Genomic DNA, 16,453 nt, shown 5'->3' with positions numbered 1-16,453 from the left:
TTTGACTTCAAATCTTGTCTGGACAGTAGAAACAATGCCTCCTGTATTTTTTGTACAAGCCAGAATGAGTCTCTTTCTTTTGGAGGCTAAAGCAAAATCCTTACCAGAGCCCATAAGACCAGGTGATACTTAACAGTTCCTTTCAGTGCTTTCTCTGACCCTAGCCTCTCTGGCCTGCCGTCCACTCTTTGAACATGCTATAATCCTTCCCGACTGAAGATTTTGGCAGGCTGTTTCTCCACCTGATTCTTCCTACTCCCCCCCACCCCACCTGCCCAGAGAATTCTTAATTATAATTCATAGCTGAGCTCAGATATCACTGCCTCAGAGAAGCTATCTCTGACATCTTGAACGAATCTGCTCCTCTCTTTATATGCTCTCCTGGGGCCCTTCATAGAAGGGATAATAATTGAATAAGCATTCCAGTGATTAATTTGATAATATGACCTTTCTGCTAGAATAGAAACTTCACGAGGGCTGAGACTGTGGCTGTCTTATGTCATAGCAGTAACTGCAGCCCTGAGCATAATGTTTGCACACAGTAGATTTTCAGTAAGTAGGCTTACAATTCCTAAAGGGGTAAATGCCTTGTTTTTAAGATGGAAGGATATTAGGTCCATTATGTCATTGACTCACTGTATTTATTTATTTTTGTGTGAGGAAGATTGGCCCTGAGCTAACATCTGTTGCCAATCTTTCTTCTTCTTTTTTTTTTCCTCCCTGAAGCCCCAGTACATAGCCGTATATCCTAGGTGCAAGTCCTTCTAGTTCTTCTATGTGGGACGCTGCCACAGCATGGCTTGATGAGCAGTGTGTAGGTCCATGCCCAGAATCCAAACTGGCGAACTCCAGGCCATTGAAGCAGAGCATGCAAATTTAACCACTACGCCACCAGACCAGCCCCAGGGCTGAATTTTTTAATGAAAGAAAATAGTGATAATGATGATGATGAAGACAAAACCCCTATAGGGTGACACTGGATTCTCTGATGATAATATTCTGAAAGTGTTGATGAAGTTTGTAAAAACTGAATGTACGAATTTCAATTCTGCTTCTGTGTAACAATTTTCTCTTCAATTCCTGTAATAGTTACCTTATTTTGAAATACTAGATTGAAGAAGTAAGATATAGGACAAAATAATGACTCTTTATTAATGATTCATTCATTTTTCTTCTATGTTGCAACAGATAGATTATACAATTAGGGGACTTTTCAATGAAGCTAAAGTTTACCTTGAATAATAAATTCCCTAGCAAAGACAAAATTCAGTCATCAGACACACTCAGAAGCACTGAATCAAATCTCTATGGAAATGGGATTTCCTTTGGGCAAAATATTTATACATGACATGCATGAGTTAACCGTGACTCTCATGTGAATGCAAGAAGCTTACACTAAGCCTGATAAAGCACAGATGAAAGAACAAAAATGCATGCTGTAGTATTTCTGTGTGGGGGTAAGAGAGGAATCAATCACATTACTTGATTTTCATATTGTATGTGTCGATTTGACCTTATGAGCCCTTGAATTTGACAGCCATAAACAGTAACACATTGAAACACATAAGCTCCTCTCACAACAACAGCAGCAAAACAAAATAATTCCATCGATTCTCGGTTCTAAGATAAAGAATGAGAGTATATAAAACCAGACTTGTGACTGGGTTTTAAAAATCTCTGGGCTCACAAATTATGTATTGGTTCTGTTTGCATTTCCACGTCCTCTGCCTTCTAGCTCCTTTTGTTTACTGCCAGGGAGAAGTTAGAAATAATATTCTTTCATATATCTTTTTCTTTATCTGAAATTAAGAAAGATAAGAATATAATCCATCAACATGACTTTGGATGGTAAACCTGATTTTTACTAGGCTCGCCTTTACTCTTGGAGGTTCTAAATCTATGGATTTGTGCTTTCTTTATTATATGTGAGGTATGTCAATACTTCCAGCATTTAGGGCAGTAAGTGAGACATAAAACCGGTATCTTAGTCTAGGCAAATGACATTGGGCTGGCTAATTAAGGAAGACAGTTCAGGAAGGGCAGATTTTGAAACTCAAAAGAAAGATTAGTTTTGTTAAGTATATAAGCATGAAAAATAAAATTTATATTGTTTTACGTGATTGCTTTGTAAGTTAGCTAAGAGTGTTTTAAGGAGTTGTAGATCTATGCCTTGAGTTTCTTAAGATCTATTGAAGCGATCCATATTAAGTAACTAGCGTGGGAGGAATTCTGATTTTGAGCACTGGAAAATGCCAAATTTTAAGCCCACTTGTGTGCTTATATAACCAGGATGGATTATTGGTCACTATAAAATATTACTGGTAATGTGACTGCCATCATGATTTTCCTTCCCCCATCCCAACCACCATTGGAAGAGGGGCCAACTTTTGTCTAAGGATTGGATTGGAAACTCACAGTGAAAAACGGTGCATTTTTCCTATTCTCCATTAATAGAAAAGCTAAGAAAAAAATAAATATAAAAATAGAAGCTGGATTGGAAAAAACTCCCATCTCAGATGAAATAAAAAAAAAACAAAATCTGCCCCAATCCCAAACCCTAAACTTTAAACTGTGGCTGCCTAATACTGTTTGTTTGGACGGAGATTAGGGAACAAAATGAGAGGCAATGCATGACTCTTTGAAAGTCAAATAGGATACAGATTTCTCCAAAACTATCTTGAAAGAAAGTTTTAATCGTATATTGACTAGAGCAATGAGATATATGAGCACGGATGGGGTGATCAAAGAATGTTTCAACAGAGGACCAGTTTGTACTGTGCAATGGAGAGAAATCTAATTCTCAGGAGATCAATTCCTGCCCTATGGTCCCTCAGTGGAGACTGTCAGAAGTGAAGTGGATGAAATAAATTTGTAACGAGACAAGAATAGTTCAGTTTAGTCATAGTTCCATTAGAAGAAAGATTGCAAATTTTGGACAGCATATTGTAAAATATATATAAACAATTATTTTCTCTCAGATAATGTTGGCTCTAGCAAATCGGCAGTTTTTTTTTAATTCTACAAATATAGTAAAAAAGAATGTGAAAAATAAAATACCTGTATTTGAGAAAGCATGAAATATAAACTCATTGCAACCATTAGTTTTCTGTACACAATTCTACCTCTCAGTGCAGGTTTACTGTTGCCGCCACCAAAGACTTACTGAGGCACATTACACACTAGGTACTTGCAATTTCCTTCTTTCATAACACGTGCTTTATATATCAATAACTAAATGACAGAGTAAAGCGCAGGGTCATACGTAGTCCTCCTTTTTCCTCGGTAGTTAGTTTTTCCCATGAGTCTACACCTAATGGTGAAGGAAATGCGGCCTGGTAGTCAGGGGTTCCACGCTGGCTGGAGCATCTGTTCACCTGCAGCAGTGGTACCCAGCCCCACCAGTCATTAAGACATTTGACTCTCACCCTTGAACAAATGTTGTCTATTTTCTTTCAAGAGATAAAATATCAGTGCGATTTCAAAGGACAAAATATGTACACAATTTTATTCAACATTTTATATTATGTTAGAAATATGTACAATTTCAATAATAAATTAAAAATAAATGAGTAAAATCAGTCTGAGGACAGTTCGTAGACACCACGTTACTCGGTGACAGTTTTGACTCTTCATTTCTAAGAGTTCATCTGATCCAAGATCCTGATCATCTTGCTAAAAAAACTTGTTTTGGCAGCACATTTGAAATGCACAGCGTTTCATTGCCTCTAAGCAGTGGGAAGATGTTTATTAATAACAGAATTGCTGAAGAGGATCGATTGTGATCAAGGAAGGTTGATGAACATTTGCACGATATGTACAAAACTCTGCAAAAATTCTTTAATATTTTTTTCCTCCAGTTCCTCACATTCTTTGCATCCAGATTCTGTAACATTCTGCCAAATAAAAAGAAAGGATTAGATTGGAAAGTCTAATATATTTCTTTCCTGAGAATATCACATCATTTGAACAATGTCGTGACGTCCTGAGATGTGAAAACTTTGGCAAATTAATTTTATATTAGGAAGAACTATAGGAAAAGAGAACTGAGAGATTTGATATGGGCTTATTTTTCCTAATAGATTAAGGACATTGAAAAAAAATAAGCCATGTCTATCAGAGCATGGACTTCCTGCTTAGTGCCCTCCAATGGTTTCCGGTCATCTACCCTAGCATAGCATCCATGCCTCCCTGCATGGTGCACAGGCCCTCCTTTGAGCTGTTCCTTACCTATTTCTTTCACCTTTCCCACTGCCTCAAACGTGATGCCCTAGGAACACTGAACTCATCCTTTTCCCCTAAGCACACATTATGCTATTAGATGCCTCCCTGCGTTTGCTTTTCTCTCTGCCTGTTCCACACTTCCTATTTCAGCTACTGCTACCCACACCTGAGATCACTCAGGTGCTGTCTCCATTAGGCTTTCCTGAACCTGTGAGCTCCTAGGGCTGGGCTAAATGTCCCCTCTCTACATTCTCAGAATCCCTAGTCTAGATGCTCCCTCATATCACATCACATATTATATTAATAGTATGGAGTTTTATGCTTTTTATATCACTGTTCTCTAAGCTCCTCCAGTAGGGCAAGGGCATGTATTTTTGTTTCCCTAGCATCTAGCACAGAGGTTGGCACATATTGCTCATACAATGATTATTGGTTGAATTGAACTATTTAGGTGAATACCACAAATTGCTGTAATTCAAACACAGTTTCATGGGTAACTAGAATATTCCAAATGTAGCAATCATAAATAAATTTTTTAGAGATCATCTGAACCACGAAAGCTGTACCAGTAAAAATCAAAATTAGATTTTATAGCCATTAAGCATTTGAAACTCAGATTCACCAATATACTCTATGGACATACTCTATGCCAGGTACTGTCATATTCCATATAATACTGTCCTATTTGATCTTGAAAATCATCATGTCAGAGAGGAAGGCAGAGTTATTAAGTGACTCGTTTCAGCTGACATAATCATTGAAATTCTCCCTGTCCAGGTCTTGTGATGGTACAGTCCTGCCTCCTCCTTCCACTACGTGTCACTTCATGTCGTGATGAGGGTGGCTGTGAACATGCACCTTAAAGAGTTCACCACTGATACTGTCGTAAGGTATCTGTTGCATGGCTCAGTCTTTCAATTGATAACAGAGATAACATATCACAAGAATATTTTAAACATTAATATATTCATGTCATAAATACATCGAATACCTAGTATATGCTGGGCATTGTTTTGGGATTGAAAACATTGAAAGCATTGAAAAAGACAAAAATGCCTGCCTCTTTGAAAGCTGACATTGTGGTAGGGAAAAGCAGACAATATCCATTAAGTAAAACACATAGTGTGTCAGATGGTGGGATAAGCAGAGAAGGGGACAGGGCGTGATGATGTGGAGATGGGATTGCAACTGTAAAGAGGTGACATCACTGAGAAGGTGACGTTTAAGCAGAGATCTAAAGCAGCCTTGCATCTTTAGGGAAAATCCAAGGTGTTCAGCCACACGAGCTCAGGGTCTTTGCACTTTCTGTTGCTTCTGCTGGAACCTACCTCTCTGCGTATCCTGAAGTCCCCTTGCCTCCTGCCTTTGCCAAAGGTCAGCTTAGCAGGTAAACCTTCCCCAGATAGAATCCCAGCCCCCTTATCTGCCTTCTTTTAGGCCATTGGACTTAATAAATAACTGACTTATTATTCATTTGCTTATTGATTGGCTTACTTATGCTTCTTTCCTCCGTAAGAGGAGGGACCACGTGTGTTTTTTTCACTTCTGTTATCCTGAGAGCCTACAATGGGGCCCGAGAGTATTTGTTAAGTTAACAAATTATTATGCTTTCTTTGTTTATAAAACTTCTTTCTATCCACCTTCCTTTGGCCACTAGTGTTTTGCCATGAAAGCCATAATCCTTTGTACCTCAGGGCCTTTGCTTAGCTGATCCCCCAGCCTACGATGGGAGTCCCTACTATTTGCTTTCCTGGAACCCTACACTGCTTATGATGCCTGGGATGGCCCAAATTACACTGAAATTTTAATATTTTTATTATTACTCTTTCAGTAGATAGGAAGACACACTCTGGAGTGACACTGCTTGGGTGTGTATCCTGGCTCCCTATTTTACTAGCTGCATGAATTGGAGGAAATGATTCAAGCTCTCAGTATTCCAGTTTCCTCAACCTTAAAACAGAAACAAGGATAATTGTCTTATAGATTTATTGTGAGGATTCAATGAATTACCACTTGACCCTGGATGGACAGTGTCTGGCACAGAGTAAAAACTAAATAAACGTGGACTGCTATTATTGATGCTAAACACTTAATTATGTAATTATATTAATGTCTATCCATTGCACATTGTGATAAACACCTTGAGGTCAGTGACCTGACTGGTTCACCACTGTCACTCTAGCACCAAAGCATACTGCCTGGCATCATGTAGTAACTGTCTGTTGAATGAATAAATCAATGAACAGTTTTGGACTGTGTGCACACTAGTGCTGGTGCCAGTTCTGGATACCACTCCATGGGAATTAACTCCCACTCCCAAGGGCACCTCCAGAGGGTCTGCTTGTCCATTATATCCAGCTAATGACTTCTCCCAATCACGCTCAACACATCCACTGTAGTTCCCCATAACTATTGGATGACTCACCCCATTAGAAGATAAACTGCTGTTTGCTAGGATGATAAGGTTTCCTACTGTTTCCTTAATGTCCTCGTTTCTGGACTCATGCAAAATAACATGTAACTCCAGGAGAAAGCACTTCATCGCTGTTACTTTGCAATTGGGCTAAAACAGAATTACAAAGAACCATTTTGAAATAAAGTTGTTCTCCCATTACTCATTCTCACATAGATGTAATTTTGACGTTTGTAACTGTCAATCCAAATATTTTATAAAGAAACACAATACCCCTAAGAAGTTTTACACAGGAAGCAGCTTGATTTTTTTTTCTCTTTCGGCTTTTAAACCAAAACCAAAACAAACTGACAGCAAAACAATTAAGAAGGATGGCGAAGAAAGAATATAAAACCAGAAAACATGGAAATAATAAGCCACTTCTCCGTACTGAGCAAATTTCCTCTGGGTAAGATGATGATAACGCTGTCCTGAAACTCTCAAGACAATCATATACACAGTGCACGGGGAAGAATATTAAGAATAAAACTGTAGTGTTAACATTTGAAACAGTGGTAGGCGCTATTCATTCTGTTCCTGAAAGTTCCATAGTGCCAGAGGCAACTGTGATTCCAAGACATTTGTTAGAAAAATCAAAGCAGAAGTCCTGCCTCCTCACAAGCTGGCCAAATCAGACAGGTACCTTTCAGGTACCACAAAAATGCGTTTCCCACAACAAAACTTTGGTAAAGTTTTTCACTTTACCAAAAACCTAAACTTAAAAGAAAAGAAGCATTTAACGAACATCTGGGGATCCCCAGACTTGTTTGACTTTGTGTTCTCAGTGCCTTATACGATGCCTGGGACCCTGCAGGCACAATGCTTACTAAATGAATGAATGAAGGAACACACTCATGAGCCTGGCACTGGTAATATTCCTTATCCCCCTCAGCAGCTGCTCCGGATTGAAAGGGTAAGTACTGTCATCATATTGATAACAAAATAAATAATAAATATAATGATAAGATTACAAAACTGAGGTTCAAAAATGTTTAGTGACTTTCAAGGTAACACAGCTAGGAAGTGGCTGAGTCAGGGTTTACATCGAAACTTCAGTCGCAGCTTCTTCCTACAACCCAAGAGTTGCAAGGTTATCTTTTTGAAAAAAGCAGTCTCAGGATGCTGAGTGTTGGTGGTTAATTGACTGCTTTCTAGTCTGAAAAAATGCAAAGAAAAATGGAAAACATGCCGAAGTCAAAGGAGGGAGACAATTTCTATGTGCATCAGTACTATCCAAGCAGTTGATGAATATCCATTTTTTTCTAGTTTCTGGCTATGGCTTCTTTCCAATGCTTAGACAGTTTTGGTGGGGGCAGAACTTTCTGTTTCAGAGAAGTTCTAATTGAGGAACAACAGAAGGACGACTCACTGTTTTGAATGCACACAACACAGACTTTGTTTTCCATGAGGAGAAGAAGTTGGGGATTTGTTTCTTGGCTTTTAACAACCAATCCAGAGGGAAGACTAGCAACATGGCTGAAATCATACACGCCTTAGGCAAGGTCAGCATATTAATGAAACAAGCTCAAGATCATTTTTGAATTCTGATAGGTTTTATGGGTTGTGTTTGTTTCTTTTCTCACATAGGGAATAACCAGCCAGAATCCTTTTCTGATCATTGTAGATTCATGCAAAATGTAGAAAATGAATGCATTTAAGCAATTTGTGGAAAATATGATTAAAGATTGTAATGCACTACAGCACTGAAAACAACTGATATGTTGGATACCTTCAAATTGAATCCGCTAACCTGATTCTTGCATTAATTGCATCATGATCTAATTGCATCACAAACGTGTAATATGTTTTGTTTGACATTGACGGAAAAGGCTTTTTTATATTTTGATTTGCCACTATTACAAAAATAGCATCTATGTAGCTCTTTGTCCCCAAGTGCCACAGCCTCAACAATTACTTATGAAATATATCTATCATATGTTGTAAGAACACACCAAAAGTTAGATTTTAAAACTACGCATACGTCAGTAAATTCATGAAAATATACTTCTTAGACTTTTGAAAACTGGAAAATATAGCAATTTTGAAAAAAAATAAACTATACTCACATGAGCATCGCTTTCAGTATATAAAGTGGCATCAATATGTATAGACTGAAAGGAAAAAAGTTAGATCATATGAGAAGCCATGTCCTGCTTTAGATATAATGAGAACAACCTACTGAAAACATTAAATCAAGCTTTTTTAAGTTAAATTTGCTTTGAGATAATTTTAAATTCATATACAATTGTAAGAGAAAATACAAAGAGATCTGGTGGACCTTTCACCGTTTCCCCACAATGGTAATATTTGGCATAACCGTAGCACAATGTTACAACCAGGAAGCTGACATTGATACAATCCATCCACCTTGTTCAGGTTTCACCAGTTTTATGTGCATTAGCACGTGTGTGTGTGTGTGTGTGTGTGTAGTTCTATGCAATCTTATCAGTGTGTAAATTCATGTAACCGCCACCAAGGTTAAGTCACAGAACAGCTCCATCACCATAAGGATCCTCCTGCTACTCTTTCGTAGCTAAAACTACCTTCCTCCCCACATACCCCCTCCCCCACCCATCTAATCCCTAGCAACCACTTCTGTGCCCTCCATTCCTGTGATATCACTTCAGAATGTTATATAAATGGAATCATGTAGTGTGTAACCTTTTGAGATTGGATTTTTTTTTTAAGATTGGCACCTGAGCTAACATCTGTTGTCAATATGTTTTTTTTCTTCTCTTCTTCTCCCCAAGCCCCCAGTACAGTTGTATATTCTAGTTGTGAGTCCCTCTGGTTGTGCTATGTGGGACGCCGCCTCAGCATGGCCTGATGAGAGGTACCAAGTCTGTGCCAGGATGGGACCTGACGAAACCCTGGGCCACCCAAGCGGAGCATGTGAACTTAACCACTCGGCCACTGGGCTGGCTACTGAGATTGGCCTTTTGAACAAATTAATAGACTTTATTTTTCAAGCAACTGTAGGTTTACAGAACATGAGCAGAAAGTTCCCATATATCCCCTTGCCCACCTCCTCCAGTTTCCCCTATTATTAATATCTTGCATTAGTGTGGTACATCTATTACAATGGATGAGTCGATATTGATGCATTTTTAACTGAGGTCCATAGATTACATACACTACATTATTACACTAGGATTCACTCGGTGTTATACATTCTATGGGTTTTAACAAATGTATAATGACATGTATCCACCATTACTGTATCATACAAAATAATTTCACTGCCCTAGAAATCACCTGTGCTTTGCCTACTCATCCCTTTCATTCCCCTAACCCTTGGCAACCATAGATCTTTTTATTGTCTCCATAGTTTTACCTTTTCCAGAACATCATATAGTTGGAATCATACAGTATGAACCCTTTTTAGATTGGCTTCTTTCACTTAGCAATATGCTTTTAAGGTCCCTCCATGTCTTTTCGTGCCTTGAGAGCTCTTTTTTTTATTATTATTACTGAATAATATTTCATTGTATGGACGTAGCACAGTTTATTTATCTAGATTGGCTTTTTTTTCCCACACAGCATATTACTCTGGAGATCCATCCAGCTTGTTGTGAATATCAGTAATTCGTTTCATATTATTGCTCACCGTTATTCCATGATAAAATGTACCAGCTTAACTATTCTCCCACGGAAGGACATTTTGGTTGTTTCCAGTTCTTAACTATTATAAATAAAGCCCTAGGAACATTTCAGTACATGTTTTTCGTGTGAACATAAGTTTTCATTTCTCCAATATAAATGTTCAGGACTGCAACTGTTGGGTCGTGGTAAATGCATGTTTTGCTTTATAAAAGACAGCCAAACTACTGTAGAGTGGCTGTACACTCTTACACTCTCACTGGCAATATATAAATGATTCAGTTTCTCCACATCCTTGCCAACATTTGGCATTATCCCTATTTTTGATTTTATATATTCTTATAGGTGCATAGTGATATGTCATTGTGGTTTTAATTTATATTATCTAAATAAAATATAGCTATTAATTGGTATTTTCTCCCAAAAAAGATCTGGGGTGATTTGTCATTTCTTCCTTTATAATCTGCATACCTTTTATTTCTTTTTCTTGCCTTATGCCTGTTGTTTCTCTATTTTTGCCTTACTCATTTAGCTAAAGTTCCAGTACCATGTGGAATTAAGAGGGATGAGAGAAGACATGCTCGCCTTGTTTCCAGTCTTAGGGAACAGCACTCAGTCTTTCCCCACTAAGTATAATGTTTGCTCTAGGTTTTTCGCGTATGCTCTGTTATCAGGTTGAGGAAGTTCTCTCTCTGTTCCTTGTTCTCTGAGAAACTTTATCATGAATACGTTTTGTATTTTTGTAAATGTCTTTTCTGCATCAATTGACAGGATTTGACTTTCTTGATATGATATGATTTTCTTCTTTAGCCTGTTGATAACAATGGATTACATTAATTGATTTTCAAATACTGAACAGATCTTTCATACCTGAAATAAATCCCACTTGGCCATGGCATATAATTATTTTAATACATTGGTGGATTTGGTTTGGTATTATTTTATTGAGAATTTTTGCATCTAAGTTCATTAGAGGCATTTGTAGTTTTCTTTTTTGGTACTGTCTTTGTCTGGTTTTAGCATCAGAGTAATACTTGCTTCCTAAAATGAATTGCGAAGTGTTCCCCCCTCTTCTATTTTTGGAAGAGACTATGTAAATTTGGTGTTATTTCTTCTTTAAATGTTTGGTAGAATGTTCCAGTGAGACCAGACGGGCCTGGAGATTCTTTCGGGGAGCTTGTATGTGATGACTTTATGTCTGCAGTGGTTATAGAAGTTTTTGCATTATCTGCTTCATCTTGGTTATGTTTTGGTAGTTTGTGGTTTTTGAGGAATTGGTCCATTTCCTCAAAATTGTCAAATTTATAAGAGTAAAGTTGTTCATGGTTATTCTTTATTATCTTTTTAACGGTTGCAGTTTCTATAGTGAGAGCCTCCAATTTTATTTCTGGTATTGATGATTTGTGTCTTCTCTCTTTTTATATTTGTCAGTCTTGCCAGAGTTTTATCACTTTTATTGATTTTTTTTCAAATAAGGCGCTTCATGTTTCATTAATTTTCTCTATTGTTTTCCTGATTTTAATATCATTAATTTCCTGGTCTTATCTTCATTACTTCCCTCCCTCTGCTTGCATTGGGCTTATTTTGCTCTTCTTTTTCCAGTTTCTTGAGCAGGGAACTTAGTTGATTGGAGATCTTTCCTCTTTTCTAATGTAATCATTGAGTTTTATAAATTTCCCTCTCAGTATTTCTATAGCTGAATCCCACATATCTTGATATGTTGTGTTTTCATTTCATTCAGTTCTATGTATTCTTTCATATCCTTCAAAACTTACTCTTTGACCTATGGAATATTTAGAAGCATATTATTTAATTTCCAAGTGTTTGGAGATTTTCCTTTTGTATTTACATAATTGATTTCTAGTTGATTCCACTGTGGTCAGAGAACACACTCTGAATGATTTCAATTCTGATAAATTTGTTAAAGTTTGTTTTATGGCTCAGGATATATTTAGTCTTGATGAATGGTGCTTGAAAAAAGTAGCATTCGCCCTTGGTGGGTGAAATGTTCCATCTATGTAAATTAGATATTGTCAGTTGATTGGGTCGTCCAATTCTTCTATATCCTTTTCGACTATAACTGTGGATTTGTCTGTTTCTCCTTTCAGTGCTATTAGTTTTTGCTTCATGCATTTTGAGGCTTCATTTCTTGGCGTGTACACATTTAAGATCATTATATATTCCTAGTGGACTGATCTTTCATCATTATGTAATGTCCCTCTTGACTCTAGTAATTTTATTTTCGGTGAAGTCTACTTCACATGATATTAATAAAGCCACTTCTGATTTTTAAAATTATTATGTGCATATGTATCAGCTTCCTAGAGCTGCTATAACAAAGTACCACAAAGTAAGTGGCTTGAAACAACAGAAATTTATTCTTTTACAGTTCTGGAACCTAGAAGTCCAAAATCAAGGTGTCAATAAGACCATGCTCCCTCTGAAGGGTCTAGTGAACAATTCTTCCTTACCCCTCCCAAGTCTCTGGTGGCTCTTGGCAATCCTTGGCCTTTATTGGCTTGTAGCTGCATCATTCCAACCTTCTTCGGTCGTTAGCTCCCTCCATTTTCACATGGTCTCTTCTCTGTGAGTCTCTCTGTGTCCTGTTCTCTTCTTATAAGGACAGTAGTCATTGGATTTAGGTCCAAACATACCCCAGTATGAATTCATCTTAATTAATTATATTTCCAAAGAAGCTCACATTCTGAGGTTCTGGGTGACATGAATTCTGGGGGGGCAGGACATGACTCAACTCACTACAATATAGTTTATCTCTTTCTCTCTTTTTAATTTCAATCTACCTGTTATTGGATTTGAAGTGAGTTCCTCGTAGACAGCATAAAATTGGTATGCGTTTTGTTATCAATTTGGCCAATCTCTGTCTTTTACTATATTTTCTTTCTCCTCTCCTTCTGGGTTGCTAATGCTAGGAATGCTAGATCTTTGTCCCAAAGATCCCAGAGCCATTTTTTTAGTTTGTTGTTTTCTTATTATTCTGTCTTGAAGTTCGCTGTCCTTCCTCTGTCATATTCATTCTGCTAATGAGCCTCTCCAGTTTGCTTTGTATTTCAGTTATTTGATTTCTCAGTTCTGTAATTTCTATTTGATTCCTTTTACATATTGTATTATTTTGCTAAGATTTTCTATTTTTTCCAGTTGTTTCAAGGGTATTTGTAATTGCTTTCTGGCACATTTTTATGATGGCTACTTTAAAGTTCTCGTCAAATAATTCCAATTCATCTCAGTTTCAGAGTCTGTTTCAGAGTTTTCTCTCATTCAAGTTGTGATTTTCCTGCTTCTTTCTATGATGAATAATTTTCCATTTTATTCTCGTATTTGAGCTATTACATTAGGAGACCCTAGTCTATCTAACTCTTCTATACTAGCATGCAGCTACCCTGTTGAGGTTTAGCATGCAGGTTCTGACCTATGTTTATATGGTGTGATTCCAATGACAGTTTAGTTTTCAGAATCTTGGTGGTGCTAATTTGGAAAGCTTAGCTCACCTGGTGCCCCTGGGACTCTCACTGGTCCCTGCTGAGTTGCCCACTGGCGCTGAAGGCACTTCCCTGGCCCTGTTGTCAGTGGGGCTCCTGATCTCTGCCTCCTTGCAGGTTCTGCCATGCCAGCTGGTGTCTCCAAGTGGGAGACGGGGTTCTGTAGCCCCTAGAGCAGAAAGCCCTTCCCTAGGTCAGGCCATTCTCCCTACAAGTGCCACCAAGCCACCTGGTTTCTCTGGTAAGAGAAGGGAGTCTCTTGCTTATGGTGACAGAGAGCTCTTCATGCTGGGCCACTCATAAATTGAGTTTTAAAGATAATTAGGATCTGAAAATTGTAAGTAAAAGATCTTATGTAAGGCTTTACAAGGCTCACAAATTTCTACAAAAATATTACTGTTCCAATGAGATTTCATTAAGATTGACAGCAAAACACAGGGAGAGCCATACTCCATAGCAATAGTAGCAGATATTTCATAGAAAAATGAGTACTTACTTGAATAAGATCTTCAATTCTTTTCAAATCACTTATTACATCCTGCCAGTTTGCCTCTGTTTTAGGAAGACCTGCACTGATACAGCTGGAAGCAAAACCAAAGAGCAAAGCCTTTTGAATGAACATCACATTGTCTTCATGACCACTACAGGCAAAAGAACAATCAAGAATTTTTCATTCTGACTAGGGAAAAGACGAGTGTTATCCTTGCCTCTGCATTCGACAGCCTTGTAGACGAATGTCAGCACCAAACAGATAGTGTATCCTTGACACTTTAGGCTTAACTTGAGGACTGACCAACCTGGATTAGAGAAAAGCCTAATTTGGAAGGATAACTTATAAACAACCTAGTGCAATTTATTACAATGAGGTACAAATAGTGCCTGATGTGTGGCGGTGCTCAGTAAATCTTTTTGAACGAATACTACTTTTCTTTAAGTAGAGGTTCCATCAGACTTTTAAGTTTAACAAATAGGTAAAATTCTTAAAATAAGCAGTAATGATTTTCATGTAATGATTTTGACAGTAAATGTTCTTTACAGTAGGTTAGACAGGGCCTTTTGCATGCTGCTCACACTATTATGATGCTTGCAGCATCTTTCTCCAAACACTTTATAGACTTGAGCCCAGTCTAAGCTGCAAAATCATGTACTTGCTCATTTTGGTAGAACAGAAATTTAATATCCTGACAAAAGACATATTTACCGACCAAATGACTGTGGAATGATTCTTAGAGCCTCAGGAAAAACAGTCTCTTCCTGATCGATCTTTCCAGAAGCTTGAGAGCCAACACTAATCTTTCTTGCAAGGAAGATTTACCTGCATGAATCTATGGTTCCCCATACCATGAAAGCATTAGTGGAGTAAAACTGAACTGAGAGTCAGATTACAATAACTATAGGTTTGGTGCTTGGGCCAACTGGGTACAGTGTATTAGCTGCATCTAAGAGAGAAGAAAAGATTAATAGGCATGGAAAAATATGAATGCTTATTAGGAGGAAAAACTGAACTAGGACAGGGCTTAAAGGATAGGAGCAGTTAGTGCCAGGGATAGATAAAAAAGTAACATAGGCAAGACCTAAACATCTATTTTTTTTACTGCCGTGAAAATCATGCAAGATATTAATAAGGAGTGTACTTCCAAGTTTAGTTAGATACCAAGAGGTCCAATTTATTTGGAGGATATAATACTCATTTGTATTATTACCAGAATAGAAATGCTCGATTGAGAGTTTGTCAAACCTCCTCTGAGTCTCCATAATCTGCCCTCTAGCATACCCCAAATGCTGAGTACCTCGGGATGTAAGCAAACTGAACAGGAACTAATTTAATAGAGAGGATATTGAAGAACAATGATCATGGCCACTAACATGATGATATTTATGCGGGAAGATAAAATTACCCCAAAATGAAGACATGAATGCCAGCCTCAGTTAAAAAATGACTGTTCAGAAGTAAACACAAGTAGCAGTGGATGGAAGTACTTCTCAGATAGGGTTTCTGAAAAATACAATCACAGACAAAATGGTTAAAAATTATTTTTAGTTAAAAAGTAAGATTTAAAATGTTTTAGCATATTTTAGGTGCAAAAATGTAAATTTATCAAAATTTCAGAATTAATGTCCCTTATCAGAATTAATGAAACTAGAATTTATTTTCTTTTGCTTTCTCCTGTACCTCTAGCTTTGTCTCCTATGTGAAAAATTCTTTAATACATATTTAGTACATATTAATTTTGAAAAAATGTACATATATACCAACGTCACCACTTAATTTGTTTCTATTATCCTTAACCTCCCTCTCATCTTTTTTTCCTTTTTAACAGTCCAACATATTTTATAAGGCACAGATTAAAAACATGAATTACTAACACAGGTTAACTAGTTTTATATTAATTTCATGTAACTATGTGAAAATTAATTATATATTAATAACATTTGGGAGAAAAATTGGATAGAAGTGGAACCAACTAGAGATACTCTATGCATCCTGAGAGACAATATATAATAATTTTCTTTGATGATTTAGGAATATTACTTATCTTAGAACTTCCCAGAATCTCAATATTTTTGCCTGCCTCTTTCATGTTTTCACAGCCTTTATAATTTCAGAAAGCAGTGTTGACTACCCCCTTAACCACTAAGAATCTATGCTTCCTTGAATCTACACTGAAGGGATGAATAATAC

General features: G+C 37.3%; 1 protein-coding gene across 10 annotated transcripts in view; it reads right to left on the bottom strand.

Moving 5' to 3' along the window:
- Window positions 1-1,174: 1,174 nt before the first annotated feature.
- IL15 (interleukin 15) overlaps window positions 1,175-16,453 on the bottom strand; it is a 124,747-nt gene continuing 109,468 nt past the window's right edge. For 8 of the 10 annotated variants that reach the window (XM_046657202.1, XM_046657200.1, XM_046657199.1 and 5 more), the window contains 5 exons: window positions 15,669-15,766; window positions 14,267-14,351; window positions 8,740-8,784; window positions 6,647-6,784; window positions 1,175-3,893 (listed from right to left, as the gene is read on the bottom strand). In XM_046657202.1, the coding sequence (XP_046513158.1) occupies window positions 3,783-3,893; window positions 6,647-6,784; window positions 8,740-8,784; window positions 14,267-14,351; window positions 15,669-15,766 (477 nt within the window). In that variant the 3' untranslated portion in view covers window positions 1,175-3,782. Of the gene's footprint in view, window positions 3,894-6,646; window positions 6,785-8,739; window positions 8,785-14,266; window positions 14,352-15,668; window positions 15,767-16,453 lie in introns of those variants that run through there. The other 2 variants (XR_006888019.1, XR_006888022.1) reach the window with 1 other exon arrangement.

This window comes from Equus quagga, chromosome 3 (assembly GCF_021613505.1).
Source record: "Equus quagga isolate Etosha38 chromosome 3, UCLA_HA_Equagga_1.0, whole genome shotgun sequence".
Classification (NCBI taxonomy): domain Eukaryota; kingdom Metazoa; phylum Chordata; class Mammalia; order Perissodactyla; family Equidae; genus Equus; species Equus quagga.
Note: the sequence above shows the minus strand (reverse complement) of the source record. Positions and strands in the feature narration are given on the sequence as shown.